The 17441-nt window shown below is 38.7% G+C and overlaps 1 protein-coding gene across 2 annotated transcripts in view; it reads left to right on the plus strand.

Annotated features, from left to right (window-relative positions):
- The first annotated feature begins 264 nt into the window (after positions 1-264).
- Positions 265-17441, plus strand: part of USP47 (ubiquitin specific peptidase 47) — a 113165-nt gene continuing 95988 nt past the window's right edge. The window contains exon 1 of one of the 2 annotated variants that reach the window (XM_047877054.1): positions 265-827. In XM_047877054.1, coding sequence (XP_047733010.1) covers positions 789-827 — 39 coding nt within the window. In that variant the 5' untranslated portion in view covers positions 265-788. The remainder of the gene's footprint in view (positions 828-17441) is intronic. The other variant, XM_047877055.1, reaches the window with a different exon arrangement.

Here is a 17441-nt window from a genome sequence, read left to right on the forward strand (position 1 = left end):
GAGGTCCCCCGAGCCGGGGCCATCAAGAGGGTAGGGAGAGGCGAAAAAGAAAACGCAGTTCCTTCAGGCTGGGGCCGCGTCTGAGGGCGGAGGCCGAGAGACCGCCCGTGACGCCTTCTCTTCCAGAAAGAGGCCGGGGCTATGTGAAGAGGGGCTGAAGTTCAGCCGCTTTTCTAACGGGAAGGGAGAGCCGTATTGGGGGGGGGTGGGGGTGGTAGGGTCAGAGAAGGAGTTTTCGGCTCGACTCTTTCCCTGGTGGGCAGCGGGTCCGAAGAGCCCCAGAAGGCATGGAGTATTCTGAGGCCTGGCCCTCTCCCTGCCGGCAGGGGGAGTCCCGAGATGGACGGTCCAGAATCCCTCCCACGAAAGGCGTTTGCAGGGCCGCTGAACCACTTTTGTACATCCCGGGGCTGAGTAAGAGCTGAGGTAATTAGACGCGAACGACAGCTGCCTCGGCACCTTGGGCGCCTGGCGCGGGGCTGGGAGCCCGACGGTCCGAATTCTCGCGAGAGCGGCCGCCGCCATTTTTCCATTGATTGCAGCGGGCTGGGGGAGGGGCCGACGACGAAGGCGACGGCGGCGGCGGCGGCTGCGGCGGCAGCGGCGGAGCAGCCGTGGGTCGGTGTCTGCGCGCTTGTGTCTGAGGCCCAGTCTGAGGCCTCCGCGGTTGCCGGAACGCAGACGGTGGAGAGGATGACTGCCGCTGCCATTCTCTCCTGAGTTAGAAAGCCGCCACCACCCTGCCCCCTCCCCCGGCCGGGCAGAGAGGAGCGGCCGGAGTCTGAGCCATGGTGCCCGGCGAGGAGAACCAACTGGTCCCGAAAGAGGTGAGGGGCCAGCGGAGGAGGCTAGGCCCGAGGCCTGCGTCCGCTCGAGGCAGAGCAGGCCCGGGCGAGGGGTCGGCTGCGGGCCCAGCTCTTGTGCGGGCCTGGCTGTGAGGGAAGGAGGAGGTGTGTGGTGGGGGCTGTACGGTGGGTGCGGTGAGCAGTTGGGAGACCTGACTGGAGCTAAGGGGCCTGGGGAGTCGAGACCTCCTTTCTCGCGTTTGTCGGGCTGGACAAATAAAGGAGCGGAGTGGAAGGGATCAGGTCCTGCTTTGGGGGAGAAAGTGGCCTTTTAAGTACTTATTTAACATGTTGAGCCAACGTAATTTTGAAGACAAAATTCTGTAACAGTTGGTAATGGGCACGACAGGGTGACGGTGCTTCTTCTGGTTTTGACAGTGGCAGTGTGTAGCTTTCAGGGCTTGTGAAATCTACACCCAACTTGAGATCTGTGGGAGGACAGAGTTAACTGTTAGGACTTTTTTGAACTCCTGTTACTCGGTAAATACTGTTGGCCTGCCTAAATGGGGCCTATCGAAGATCGTTGAAAAAGTTAATGTGACTTTCATGTAAAGGTAAGAGATAGCCGAACATTACCATATGGAGAGCTGAACTACTTTTTGTAGTTGGGTTGTGTATGCTAGTTTGGGTGACTTCTTGAATTCTTAAAAGCAAGTGATATGAGAAGCCTTGACATCTTGGCTTCTCTTGAATAGTAGTAGAAGGTTAATGGTAGAATCCAGCACTGGCCAGTGAATTTCAACATATTAATAGTATCTCTGTTGGCTTTATAAATATCTTCAGCGTATCCAAATGTGTATTTTTAACTGGTTAATCATCAGGCTAATGCTTTGGATTTTTATTCTCATATATCTTAAATAGAGGCAGTGTCTTTTTGAAATGAGCTGTGTAGAATCTTGGTATTTGTAAGTGATGTTCCTTAAAAATTCTTAGTTTTGCTTTTTTAGTTGCTTTGTAGCAATTGGTTGTTACCTAAGCAAGCTCTGACACTGCAAAAGTGATATTAGAGTTATTTATGATAAAAATATTTTTCTAACTTTGCCAGATGATATTGTTTTGCAAGCACAGTTTTTTAAAAACTCCGGTATCATGTGTCAGTATTTATTCATCGAACATCACAAACTCTGTGCAAAGTGGCTAAGCAGATAAATTAATCAGAATTCTTGCCTTGGGAGCTTTCAAAGCTACTAAGAAAGAGAACACTGGTAATGTTCCTTGAGCTTCATTTAGGGGAGAGGTACCTTATTACCTAAGTAACTCTTATGCAAGGATCAAAGTAATAGTTGCTATAAGAAAGATACAACATGCGTTTTCTTTTAGAGGTACATACTGCTGGTTTTCATTCTTACAAAAACCAAAGTTAGTCCTTTCTTAATTTTTTGACCATTAGAAAAATATAATATAGGTGAAACGTTAAGAAAATGCAACATCAGATTTCCCTGATTGGTGTATAAAAAACACGTTATGGATATATAACTTCGCAGGAAAATATCTGTTGTGTAAAAGCTGATACTATAATGCTGCTTTTACCAAAGTTTGGATTTTAATTTCCTCTCCTTTAAGACTAACTCCTTTACCTAAGGCTTCAAGCACATCCCAGTTTTTTCTTCTTCTATATTTTTTGGAACATATGCCTTCCCCGCCCCAACCCCCCATCATCTAGATTCATCTTCAGGCTGTTCTTTTTCCCTGGCTCTTCTCATGATTCCTGGAAGCATGCACAGTAGTCTCACATCTTAAGACTGTCACTTGAAGTTCTTGCCTTTTTAAGCTAGCTAGCTACCTAGTTCTTTTTTGATAGCCATACTCTTTCTGAATTCTTCTTACTTGCTTCTCTTCCTTGGGTGTTCTGTTGCATTTGCTTTTGGTGATATTGTACTTTTTTGTTTTTTTTCCTATCTGTTTGTCTTATCTGCCTGCTCATTTAGTCAATGCCTTTTCTGTGTCCTTAATTATCACTTCTGTCTTTGTCATCTCCTGTCTGGTCTTTGTAGTAGGAATAGAATTATACAGTGCTAACGCTGAGGGAGAGTATAGTGATCATCTAGTAACTTACATCCCTTTACTTTAGAGATGAGGACATAGGGCCAGAGGATTGAAAGTGACTTGTTTAGGATCACATGAGTAAATTAGAGGGTGAGGACTGGAACTCACATCCCTGCACTGTTCCTTGATTATATTCTAATTTATAGATCCTCCGTGTAACCTGGAGGGTCTGGAAGAGTAGTGTGTAACTAAATAAATTTGCTATGTGAAAATAAATTGTAGAATTAAAAAAAAAACTTGCTTTGGTTCTAATGGCTTATTATCAACAATCTAGAGGATTCTGTTTTTGTTTGTTTTGTTTTGTCTTTAGGACCTTTGTATGGGGAACCTCTTACCTCTACTAGATTTAGATCTTGGTTGGGTGTGTGCATTCATGCATGTGTGTAGTTGTTGAATAAATAATATATTATTCTCATCCCTGAAGCTCCAGGACAAATGTATCGTAGACCACTCCAAAGAAGGCAGCTTAGTGTAGTACAGGTATTGGTAAACCCTGTGGGTCAAATCCAGCTCGTAGCCCGTTTTTGTATGGCTGTTATTGTAAAAAAAATAAATATAATAATTTGTGCCACATGAAAATATATGAAATTCACATTTAGTATTTATAAATAAAATTTTACTGGAACACAGCCATGCCATTTATTTACTGTTGTCTGTGGCAATAGGAGAGTTGAGTAGTTACTATAGATGCTGTCTACAGGATAAATTTGAAACTACTTAGCTTTGTATTCAAGGCCTAGTACAGTTGATTCTGGCCACAACCTTCCTTTTCAGCTTATCTCTTCTCCCATGAAACAAGTTTTTAATGCAGCCAAACGGGTTTCTCTGTAACTTGCTTTTTACTTCTATTTGTACTATCACCTCTTTGCTACTTCTTTGTTCAGACTCTTTGTATACATTTTTCCTTAAACACCCCATAGCTCATTTATTGTAAAAATCTTTTTATGACCATTTTAACCTTAGGGATTTCTCCTTCTTAGGAGACCTTTACATATGACTGGAATTCATTTGGCAACTAATGAATAGTGCTTGGTGACATCTATTATGGTCTCAAACTGTAATATACATTTTTATATTATTATTTTTTAATGTTTGTTTATTTTTGAGAGAGAGACAGAGTGCGAGCAGGGGAGGGGTAGAGAGAGAAGGAGGCACAGATCTGAAGCAGGCTCCAGGCTCTGAGCTGTTGGCACAGAGCCCGATGTGGGGCTCAAACTCACAAACCATCAGATCCTGACCTGAGCCGAAGTCAGACACTTAAGCAACTGAGCCACCCAGGTGCCCCCACATTTTTATATTATTTTTTATGAATTCCTTGGCAGCAGAGATCTTTGTGTGTGTTTCTCAGTTTTCTGTTTTTGTATACATTATAGGTCTAGGACAGTATCCTTTCTGGAACATATATTCAGTAATATTCATTGATGTGGTGACAGCGTTGTAAAGAAACCTAGAATTCTAACCAATTATCCCCTACTTGGATGTTTTCCACAGCACCGTTGGCAAGCTGTTTTCCAACCTTTGCTTGAACATTTTCATGACTAATCTCTGATAACATCTTTGCCTTAGAAAAGATGTTATTTTAAGTATTTGAGCTGAGAGAAGTCTAGACCTCTATACCTGCCATTTTTTGATGATTGCCTTTGGACAACAGAGAAATCCTAAATCATTTCCCATAGGATAGCTTTTTCTCATTGTTGAAGATGTGAGAGGGGAGTAGGAAGTCAGTCCTCTTTTCTACAATCTGAGCGTCCTCAGTTCTTTAACTTTTTCTCAGTTGCTCTCTTTTAGACACAGTCCAGTGTTTTTAGTATCCCTCCTAAATTATTGTACCTAGAGAAGAGCAAAGAGAGTGTGATCTGTTCATTGTGGTTAACAGTAAAGCTTTTCACCTCACTTTTTCATTCTATTCTATCTCTTTGAATTGTATTAATATTGGCTTTCAGATCTCTTGCTTTTGCTATTATCCCAATTTTTATTTATTGCTTTGTTGCTTTTATTATTCTCCTTCTTTATAAGGATTTGTGACACTAATATTTATTGAGTCCTCACTGTGCATATTACTGTACTGTGACATGTAAGGAATGTGTAGAGGAAATAGGAGAGATTCATTTTTCCCTCAAGTGTCTTATGTGTAATTAAGGATAAGGTACATATTTACTAATGGCTTAACCATAGTACTGAAAGTGATGTCCAGAGTGTATAAATGTAGAGAAGATGGAAAAGTGAAAGAAAAGACAAAAGAGTATTTAGTTTCATATCTCAGTGCATTTCTTTCTGTCTCTTTTCCATGCAGTAACTACTGCTTCTATATGGAACTAATGGTAGTATAGTAATAACCAATATTTATGGAACATTTATTGTATGTCAGATGCTGTTATATGTGCTTTGTATATATTACCTCATTTGAGCTTCACAGTGACCTCACATATGAGGTCTTATATGAAGACCATTGATATTGACAACTCTCAAAACATTATTTTTTTTTAACGTTTTTGTTTATATTAGAGAGAGAGAGAGAGAGAGAGAGAGAGAAAGAGAGAGAGAGAGCTTGAGCCGGGGAGGGACAGAGAGACTGAGACAGAATCTGAAGCATGCTCCAGGCTCTAGGCTGTGAGCTGAGAGCTGTTAGCACAGAGTTGGACGCAGGGCTCGAACCCACGAGCAGTGGGATCGTGACCTGAGCCGAAGTCAGATGCTTAACCAGCTAAGCCACCCACCCAGGCTCCCTGAGAACTCCCAAAACATTAAAACAACTTATTTTTTATTTGTTACCTGTTTTTCTTTTATTCATTTATTTATTTTTGAGAGGGAGCACACAGGAGGAGAAGAGAGAGAGGGAAAGAGAGGGAGAGAGAGAGAGAATCCCAAACAGGCTCTGCTGTGTCAGCACAGAAGCCAATGCTGGACTCAAACTCACGAACCGTGAGATCATGACTTGAGCCGAAACGAAGAGTTGGACGCTTAACTGGCTGAGCCACCCAAGCACCCCTCTATTATCTGGTATTTAATAAAATCCATCAGTATTTACTACGGTCAATGTCAAATGAATATTCTTTTAATTTTATGTTTCCTAATTACTTGAGGAAATATGCTGTGATGATCTTTCTTGGTTTTGGCCATTCTTTAAAAATTAGCCTTTAAAAAAAATATTTGGAGTATTGATTTTCCTTTACCAGTAAAAGGCAGTTTGGTAGTTATATCAAGTAACAACTATGGTTTACATATATTGGAGTGTTTAATAAAACTCATTAGTATTTCAGACACCATTGGGGAAATGTCCACTTAATAAAGCAAAAAAACTGAATGCAGTTGTGTATGATTCCAAATTTGTCAGGGAAAGAATGGACAATTTAGGGTTATGCGCACTTAAAGATTAGAAGGAATACTCTAAAAATGATAATTACTGTTCTTGGATATCTGGATCATTGAGCTATATTTAGATTTTCTTTACATAGTTCAACAATGGGCATGTACAGTACTAAAAAAAAGAAATTTAAATGAACTAATTGTAGTTTTTGAGGTAATTTTTGGTATTATATTGTTTTTTATGCTGATTTTTATCTTTTCCCTCTCTTCTTGCTCTGTGTATTTGCCACAGAGTAATCTGATCCACTTGCGTGGCTTCAGCGTTTCATTGTAATATACCCATTTCTGTCTCCAGTCCTGACCTCTCTTCTTCTAGATTCAGATTTCCACCTGCATACTCGATATCTCTAGTTGGTTGTACTCTTAAGACCCACAAATTGAATGTAGGTAATATCAAGATCTTTTCTCTCTCTCTCGTCATGTTCTCCTCTCAACACTTTTCTTTCCTGTTCTGTTCAGTTAGTGTTGTCAGCATCTATTGATTTGCTTAAGTTGGGAGATTTTTTTTTGACTCCTCCTTTTTCCTTTTTCTTATATTTAAATTAGTTCATCACTTGTATCCTTACTTTTCACTTTGTGGCTCTGCCTCTGTTTTCTCATTCAAATGTATTCCTGCTAAGTGGTGTTTTTTTGTTTTTTTGTTTTTTTGTTTTTTTGACCTGTAGGCTGTTCTCTTTCCTAAGCTGTCCTCTCCACAATGTCAGTTAGTTTCTAAAACAGGTGAATTTATGATTTACTTACTTTGAAAGTTTATAGTTACTACCCTCTGATTGCCAAGTGAATAATAGGTATTGTTTATAAACACTGTGTGCCAGACACTATGCTAAACAGTTTACATATGTTATCTTATTTAATTCCTGTAAGAGCCCTCTAAGACAGCTATTGTTTTTCATTATCTTATAGATGAAGAAGGTAAGGTTTAAAGAGGTTCGGACCTTGGTCAAAGTTATAAAGCTGTTTGGTTCTAACTCTGCACGCACAGCCTTCACCAGTGAAAGTACTTCATAATCCAGCTTCAGTTGATTTTTTTTAAGTTTAATTTTTATCAAAGTTATACATGCACACATTTAAAAGAGTTTAATAGTTCTGCAAGATTATTGACAAAACATAGTCGTTTGCAAATTCTCCTTCCCTTTTATTTCAGGCTCTTCAAAGACAACCACTTTCAACTCATTTTTTTGATATTTATCTCCATATCTCAAAATAGCATGCTAGTAGTGTTCCTTCTTGGTTTTTCAGTTTAAGGCATTATCTACTGACTTCTTACAGTGGAAGATACGGTTTACTGCTCTCCCCAGCCACTCAGAGACACACTTCTCAATCCTGCTTAATCTTCCCGGTATTGTCATATTGCAAGTACTTTGGTTACATCAGTACTCAATGTGACTATAAGCTATTCATAGTTGAGCCCTGTAGTTTGCTGTGATTATTTTCCTTTCTAGTACATCTTGTTTTCCCTGAGTTAATGGTTTTTGTTTTTGTTTTAAATTGGCTTTTGTTTAGTTTTCTGTGTACTTCATTTAGCCAAGGGGTTCTCAACAGGGGACAACCTAGTGGACATTTGGCGGTGTTGGGTGGGTGGAAGGAGGGCAGGGAGTGTGCTACTGATATCTAGTAGTGGAAGCCAGCTGTGCTGCCAAACATCATCCTATACTGCACAGGACATCCTCAACAAAGAATTATGTGGCTCAAAGTGTCACTAGTGACACTGTTGAGAAACTGTGATTTAGTCCAAACTCTCTCTCAAGTGTGTAAATCTCGTCTTATTTTGTTCAAACCTACTAATTTTTTATTTACATTTTTTTGAATTGCAGCTGTTGTCTTAGATTTGCCTTTACTGTCATCTTAGTAGACCCCCTCAGGTCTCTCTTGTATTGGGTCTCCTCGTTCTGTATCTGATGTCTTCTTTCTTTGCTTGTTTTCTCATTTTGGAGGACCACTTTCAGTAGTGGTCTCTGGATGAGATACAATTTTTCCCAGACCTCACATGCCTGAAAATGTTTCTTTTCTCTTGCTTTATAGAGTTTGGCTGGACAGAGAATTCTTGGTTAGAAAAAAATTTTCTCTCAGAATTTTGCAAACATTGCTTCGCTGTTTTCTTTTTTTCAGTGTTGCTGTTGAGGCATCAGATGCTTAGGAGATTCTTTCCCACTATTTTGAAACTTTTTTTTTCCTTTCTGGAAGCTTAGAGAATCTTTTTGCCTACAATTCTGAAATTCCTGTATTATGTGCGGGAATAGGTATAGGTCTTTTATAATCCATTTCTATTGAGTTCAGGGTAGTCTTATTCGTTCAGAAATGTATTTCATCAGTTCTGGGAAATTTCCTTAAATGTATTTTTTTCATTTCCTCCATTGGTTTTCTTTGTTCTCTCTTGAGTTCCTGTTGTTTAGTCGTTGGGCCTACTGACTGCTTTCTCTAATTTTCTTGTCTGTGTTCATCTATTTTACATTTCTTTTCCCCTTGCTTTCTGGGAAATTTTTCTCAACTTTTATCTTACAGTTCTTCTACTGAGGTTTTATTTCTGCCATCATATTTATAATTTCCAAGCACTCTTTTTATTTTTCCTGAAAAAATTTTAAATATTCCGTTTCTGACTTGTGGATGCAATGCTTCTCTTATCCCTGTTGGGAAATTAGTATAGTTTTCCTCTCTGCGTATTCCCCCTTTCCTCCAGATTTCCTTTTTGTGTTTATTTGCTTGGGCTTTGTCTTTCATATGAGATGGCTGGTGATCCTTCCAAGTCAGCTCTTAAAAGAGGTGCCTTAAAAAGCTTAGAAGCCCTACAAGTTGGTGATTATGATTTTCCCTGTAGAGGGATATAGTTGAATAACTTCCTTGCAGATTACCAATGACACATCTTCTATCTTGTGCTGGACTGATTTCCCAGAAAAGGTTTCTGATCTTATGCCGGGAGAGGACAAGCTTGGGAGTTGAGTAGGAAAATCATTAAGAATGTAAAAGAATGTAAATACATTTTCATTTGTTCTCCAGGTTTCAGTATGGCATTCCTCACATTCATTTGAGCCTGGCGTCCTCTAGTGCAGAGACACCCTGTTTCATGCTCTCCGAGGTCATTTGGCCTTTTGCTAGGGAGGGTCAAGGAGTAAAAGAGGGGCCTGGGGGTTCTCACTGCCTCTTAAATTTCAATCTGTTCTTCTAGTTTGGACCCCACCCTTATTCCCACAGTGTCTGAAAATGCCAGCTTCTGTGCCTTTCAGGGTTTTTTTTTTTTCCCTCCCATTTTCCTTTAGAGTTTTTTTGTAGAAAAGTTGGAAAAAGATTGGAGAATTCTCATATACGTTTCACCGAGCTTCTCTTCATGTTAACATCTTATGTAACTATGAACACTTATCCAAAGTAAGAAATTAACCAGATTTAACTCGTTTTTCCACTAATGGGCTTTTTTTGTTCCAAGATCCAAATTCTTGATCCTAAGCTGCATTCTGTTGTCTTGTCTCCTTAGTTTCCTTTTATCTGCGACGATCCTCACCTTTTCCTTCTTTCATTGACCTTGACACTTTTGAACAGTTATTTTGTATAATGGCCCTTAATTTGGGTTTGTCTGACATTTTCTCATGATTTATGACCTCTCTCATGAGGTTAGGAATTAAAGAGAGGGATATTACAGATGTGATGTGTCCTCAGTACATCATATGGGAGGTCTTGGGGAATATGATGTACTGCTAGTGATGCGTTAACCTTGATCTCTTGGGTATGGTGTCTGCTGGGTTTCTCCACTTGTAAAGTTACTATTTTCCTCTTTAGTAATTATTAAATATTGGAGAGTATGCAGTTATCTTGTTTCTTTTTAAACTTATTCTGCCTACTAATTTTTAGCATCCATGTATGGATCTTGTCTTATTACTGGTGCATTCTAATAGCAATTTTCTATTTTCCTCATTATTTCTGTGTTTATTCATTGGAATTCTGTGAAGAAGAGTTATCCCTATTCTCCATATATCTACTTATATGTTTATATCGATATAGACTTCTGGGTATTTATTGTATTCTTTCAGTTATAACCCAATACTATTTTATTTGCTTTGTTTTTTAAGCTGTTCCAGTCTTGGCCAGGAAAGCTCTTTCTGGTTGGCATTGGTGTGTTCATCCTTGCTTTTTGAGCACTTAACTTACTTTCTGGCACCACATTATGCTTCAGCCCGTGGTATATTTTCTCTGCCTCAACCCTGGAAACATCACTTCTGGGAGTATAGGAGGTCTTTTGGCATAAATGTAAATCTGATACAAACCAGGTGTCTGGTTTTCTTCTAAGCTAATGTAGAATTCAGCCTCTTCAGATGTAGAGTCATTACCATTTGATCTGCTTTCTGGTTTCTAAAACCATGTTTCTGGTTTCTTACAGGTTTAGGCTCTCCAAAATATTTCTTTACTCTTATTTTAGCAATATCTTGAGAAGCTGCAGAGCTAAATGCTTATATGTAATCAGTCTATCCTCTTTAACCTCTTTAATCAGTCTATCCTCTTTAAATTCCTAACTTAATGTTTTTGTCTTCTGCCCAGGCCAGTTTTGTTTTAGCCACATTTGACTGTATTAGTTGCTGTTCCTAGATGAGTTGTTTGCTTTCATGTGTCAATTCTGTGCCCTGCCCTGAGTGCATAGTATGAAGTACTTTTTTATCATCTGGTTCCTAGGGAGTTTTAAATGGGTGAACTTGGATTTTACATGAAAACTACTGTTTAAGTACTTTTTTAGGGTTTCCTCTTTTTTATTTTCCATTTCTTTTGATTAGTCACATAAACTTTTTGCATCTTAGTGTTGAGGTACCACAATTTTTTGCTGAAATGGAAGGGAGAGAGCCAGTACATTTCTGGGGTACTAGAGTACCATGGTAGCCCAACTTGGAAAGAAAAAATTGTATTGAAAATAGGGTGTTGTGAAAAACATAGTATTAAATTGTATGTTTAAATATCTATTATAAATTAAGGTTCCAGAAGACATCTACTTTTAAAACGGATTCATTTTTTTTAATGTTTATTTATTTATTTTGAGAGAGAGACAGAGCGTGAGTGGAGGAGGGACAGAGAGAGATACAGAATCCGAAGCAGGCTCCAGGCTCTGAGCTGTCAACACAGAGCCCGTTGTGGGGCTTGAACCACAAACCATGAGATCATGACCTGAGCTGGAATCAGATGTGCTTAACTGACTGAGCCATCCAGGCACCCTATTTGTGTGTGTGTGTGTGTGTGTGTGTGTGTGTGTGTGTGTGTGGTTTATTACACAGATTTTAAAGTGTTCTGTCCAGATACTGTTAGCTTAAAACCTAATTTTGTACAAACATTCTCCATTGTACAAAGTCTCTGGGGCAAAATGATTGTGATTGGCAGTGATGGCAAATGATTAGCAAAAATGACATAATCCTCCACATCAGGATTCTTAAAGAGCACACCTTTCTCCTGAGCATTATTTGGTATTTATATGGTGGAAGAAGGGGTGGATATAAGTGTAGTGTAAGTAAACAGAGGTCTTCTTTCTGTCTTACTGCATACTTCTGTTTACTTTATCTCTAGGTGTGGAAGCAATAACTACTGCTATATTCTTTTGTTTAGTAGGACCAGACTGAACCGTGCATACATTAAGTAGCCATGGATATGAATATTTTCATTTACATAAAACTTGCTACAGCCCACTGTTGAGAGATTACTGTTTTTATGAAAATTACTGAGATATATGTCTTGAATTTTGATGTTTTTTGAAAAACATGCTTTTAAAATTTTATCCTACCAGCAAAATCTAGCCCCTCTTACTTCCTACAAGAAACCGTCCTGATTCTCCTCTTTCAACCAGATTGCATTTCCCTAACCCTGAAACCCATTGCACTGTATCTTTTGGCATTTGAAAATTATACCCCCTTATTATAAGTTACATGTTACTGCGTTAATTAATACCTTTATTAGATTAGAAATTCTTCTAAGTCAGGAGATGACAGCCAGAGTGCCCGGGTTTAAATACTAAGCTTTGTGACCTTGGGCAAGTTACTTAGCTTCTTGGTACCTTAGTTAAATGAGGATACTAGTAACCACCTCCTAGGGTTGTTGGGAACATGAAATGAGTTAATACATGTCTTGCATATAATAAGCACTCTATAAATGTGCAGTAGGTATCATTTTTGTTGATACCTTCATTGTGTTATTGCTTGCATCCTATATTCTTTCTAGGGGCCAGCACATTTATTGTTGTCCAATAGTTATTGATGAAATGAAATTGTATTTTAGTTATTAAATGTACTAGTCAGTATGGTTACAGTTCTGATTATGACCTGTCAGCTAAATATCTTTTTTTTTTTTTTTAAGATTTTTTTAACGTTTATTTATTTTTGAGACAGAGAGCGACAGAGCATGAATGGGGGAGGGTCAGAGAGAGAGAGGGAGACACAGAATTTGAAACAGGCTCCAGGCTCTGAGCTGTCAGCACACAGCCCGACGCGGGGCTCGAACTCACGGACTGCGAGATCATGACCGGGGCCGAAGTCGGGCGCCCAACCAACTGAGCCACCCAAGCGCCCCTAAATATCTTTATGTGTTTGCACAAATCCTAAATGATTGTTTGATTTGACAGGTTCTTTTATATCCTGAAATATTGATGGTATGAATATACTGCTATTCTTAGTGTTTTGAAAACTGAAACATGTAACAGAGTACAAATACTAGAAACAAATTTTTGAGTCTAATGAGGTTCTGACAAAAATCAGTTTAGTATGTATAGGTATTTGTCAGGATACCTTATGGGATTAACAAATTAGTGCTTTGTCAGATTTAGTGTGAAATGTTATTTTAAAGCAGGATCCATGTTAAGAGTAGTTTGTTTCTGGGGCGTCTGAGTGGTTCAGTCGCTTAAGCGTTGACTCTTGATTTCGGCTCAGGTCATGATCTTATGGTTCGTGAGTTCGAGCCCCACTTTGATCTCTGTGCCTGCAGTGTGGAGTCTGCTTGGAATTCTCAGTCTCCTTCTCTCTCTCTTTCAAAATAAATAATAAACATCACAAGAAAATAATAGTTTGTTTCTGAAAGAACTTTATGTGTTCGATAATTCTGATTTTCTGTAACTCTAGAGTAGTACCAATTGACATGGATGGAAGAGACTGTTGCTGTCAGTTGTATATTGATTGTGCTCTAGATTTGATCCTGTGTAGTTGACTGCTATGAGACTTGCAGTCTTTCAAATATCAGCATAACATGCTTGTATTCAATAAATACAGTGGCTTCCAAGTAGAGAGGAATTAAGGGCTATTAAGTGACATAATTAAGAAAAGGTTTGGAATTTAAGTCTTTCTGTATATAGCGAATCCAGTACCTTTGTTAAGATTATAGATTTAGCTTTAGGAAGACCATGGACCTCATTTATGACTTAAGTGAAATTTTCTAGTATAATCAAAGCATTGTAGTCTGACTATAAATACCTTTCTTGTTTCAAATGATACTTACCTATTTTTATTTAATCATAAATATCCTTTTTCAATAGCTCCTGATGCACAATTCATTCATTCAGTTAAGCACTGAGTTAGTAGCTGCTAGGAGTCAGATTCAAAGATAAATAAGGAACCTGACCTAGTTCTAGAGGCTAGCCCAGTTAATTTAGTTAGAGGGAATAGTGTTTAAAACACAAACGTTTGTAATATATTTTAAGGAAGTGAGAAAAAGTTTAGGGTACATGCATAGGTTGTCTGGGATTCAGTAGGAGAAGATGGTTCTGGAAGGTTGTGTCTTAAAATGCTGAAGGCTCTGTATGCCTATAAGGAGGTTAGATTTTTTATTGTGTATACATTAGGGGGCAGGAAAAAGTTTTTCCCAGAAAAAGTTAACAGGTTTGTTTATAATTGTTAGAAAGCTTAATTCCTGAAACTCGTTCACTGAAACATTTTTTACTTGTGTGAATGTTTTATGTCCCTGCATTAGTGTGAAAAATCTACACACAAATGAAAATGGAAGAGGAGGAACTTGCTAATACCTTATTCTCTTGTTTTTGTTTTTTAATTTGCAGTTATTTAATTAGGTACTTTTTTGTTTTTTAAGAATGAAGTATTTCCCATCATAATGCATCCTAAGTGCATTTCCCGCATATGAGTTGTGCTGGCAGAATATCTTTTGGCATAATTGTTATATTTTTATATGGATAACCCACAGGTAGGTGTCTTCAAATATGCTAAATAGATAGGTTTCATTTGCCTTCAGAAGGTGCTAGGAGAGCTACACTCTGGCAGTATAGATCTGTTTTGAAGTCCTAAGCAATTTCTCACACTAGATGCTAGAAGGGAAGTTTGCAAGTGAGAAGTTCAGTGTTCTGATTTTCACTGACAGTACAAGGCTTATAACAATGTGGTTTCACATAAGACACATTTTTGTGAGTGACTTTTGTAGTTGGTTGCTTCCTGAGTGCTTTAGCACTGATCTGTTTGCAGGCATTAGGCTTGGTAGAGATGCTGATATAGAGAACTCCAGTGTTTACCACCCTTCCTATTGGCTGAAGCTCAGGAGATAGAGGTAGCACTGGTGTTGGAGAATAATGACTCTCATGATGCCTGTCATGTTGGCAGCCGCACAACTGAGAACACCACAAAGAATGTTTTTAATTAGGGGATTAATGAAATCATCCCAAGGATATCCCCAATGTTCTAAATAAAATCAAGACTTTAATTCTTAACCACAGGGAGCTCTTGATATAGCCCTGGTTGTGGGTTGCATTAAAAAGTAGTATTTTGGGGGGCACCTGGGTGGCTCAGTTGGTTGAGCGTCCGACTTTGGCCCAGGTCATGATCTCGCGGTCCGTGGGTTCGAGCCCCGCATCGGGCTCTGTGCTGACAGCCCAGAGCCCGGAGCCTGTTTCAGATTCTGTGTCTCCCTCTCTCTCTGACCCTCCCCTGTTCATGCTCTGTCTCTCTCTGTCTCAAAAGTAAATAAACATTAAAAAAAAAAATTAAAAAAAAAGTAGAATTTTTGACTCATCTCCTAAAAGGTGTGTATTACTTTACTAAATATAAACTGAATTTATATACATTTATTCCATTTTATTGATATAAAATGTCTACCCTTTTATGTGTTTAGGTGTTTTAATTTTTTTTAAGTTCATTTATTTATTTTGAGAGAGAGAGAGCAAGAGAGAGTGTGGGAGAGGGGCAGAGAGAGAGAGAGAGGGAGAAAGAGAATCCCAAGCAGCCTCCATGCTGTCAGTGAAGAGCCCAACATGGGGCTCGATCTCACAAATCATGAGATCATGAATAAGGTGTTTTAATATTATTGCCTTTAATTTTGAGTTTATACCAAGTTGTGTAATTTGTTACATTATGTTTATTTATAGTACTTTGTGGTAATGAAAGAGAATTGGTGAAAAATTAGATACCCAGTGATGAAGTCTCTTATTAAAAGACATTTGAGAAATATTACTGCTTTAATTTTGACATTTTAAATATACATGTCTTGTAATATTTATTTATCATTATGTTATTTACCATTAACATGGCACAAATACAGACAGAATAGACACAGAAAGAAATAGACACAGAAAATGTTTCTACAATTCAGTAATATGATTTAATATAGAAAGGATGTAGTAGTTAGGTATTACAGCCCCTTCGTTTTTAGATTAGAAAAACAAAAAGGCCGTACAAGCTCAGTAACTTACTCAAGGTCTCCTCTAGTGGAAGAACTTGAATGAAACTTTTTTTTTTCTTTAAGTTTATTTATTTATTTTGAGAGACAGGGGAGGGGTAGAGAGAGAGAATCCCAAGCAGGCTTCACACTGGCAGTGCAGAGCCCGAGGTGGGGATTGAACTCATGAACCGTGAGAACATGACCTGAGCTGAAGTCAGATGCTTAACAAACTGAGCCACCCAGGCGCCCCAAACCGAACTTTTCTTTTAAAGTCAGGTTTACTGAGGTATAATTTATATAGTAAAATTTGCCCTTTATGGTATACAGCTTTGTGAATTTTGACAAACTGATAGGATTGTATAGCCACCACTACAGTCTAGATATTGAATATCTCCATTACCTTAAGAGAGTGTTCTCATGCCCCAGTCCCCACCTCCACCTGCCACTGCCCCCATACATGTTCAGGGCCTACAACCACTGATCTCTTCTCTGTCCTCATATTTTGCCTTTCTAGAATATCATATAAATAGAATTCATATAGTATGTAGCATTTGGAGTCTTCTTTCCTCTAGTATAAAACTATCAGTCATCCATGTTGTTTAAGGTATCAGTAGTCTTCCTTATTGCCAAATGCAACCGTTGTTCATCCATTCACCATCTAATGGACATTTGAGTTGTTTCTAGTTTTTGGTGATTCTGAATAAAGCTGCTACAGATAGTTGCGTACTGTGTTTTGGGTGGTAAGTACATATCTAACCTTGTAAGACACTGCCAAACTCTTTCCTGAAATGGCTGTACTGTTTTGCATTTGGATCAGCAATGTATGAGCATCTTAGTTGCTCTACATCCTTCCTTGTTGGTACTTGGCAGTTTCAGGGGGTCGGGGGGCGGGGAGTTGTTTGTTTAGTTTTTGCTCTGTTTTTTTTTAACCATTCTACATTCTAGTAAGTGTGTCGTGATGTCTTTGTGGTTTAATTTGCATTTCTGTAATGACTAATGATGTATAGCATCTTTTCATGTCCTTGAGGATTTTTATTAAGCCTGATAAGAAAATATACTTTATGCAATTATTACATTTGCTAGGTACTGATAGGAGAGAGAGAAGATAGAAGAGTACCTATTCATGAGGAGTTTATGATTTACAAAGGGAAAACTGGTAATTACGTTAAATGGTCATGGCTATTTGATAACCCAGTTCACATAGTCCCTGGTCTGATGAAAGGAAACGGTTGGGGAATCAGAAAACTCAGTGATTTGACTTTGCCTTAGTCTCTTAACCTTTCTCGGTCGTTTTTATCTTCTTTAAAATGAGGGAGTTGGACCAGATGAGGTATAAGATTTATCTCTATAAGTCTACATAAACTAGGAGGTAGGAGTCTATATAAAGTAGGAGGTGTTTTTACTACTTTTATTTATCTAAAAAAAATTTTTTTTAACATTTTTTGTTTATTTTTGAGAGAGAGAAAGCGTGAGTGGGGCAGGGCAGAGAGAGATGGAGACACAGAATCCAAAGCAGGCTCCAGGCTGTGAGCTGTCAGCACAGAGCCCAATGTGGGGCTTGAACCCCTGAACCAT

Source organism: Prionailurus viverrinus, chromosome D1, assembly GCF_022837055.1.
Source record: "Prionailurus viverrinus isolate Anna chromosome D1, UM_Priviv_1.0, whole genome shotgun sequence".
NCBI classification, from domain to species: Eukaryota; Metazoa; Chordata; class Mammalia; order Carnivora; family Felidae; genus Prionailurus; species Prionailurus viverrinus.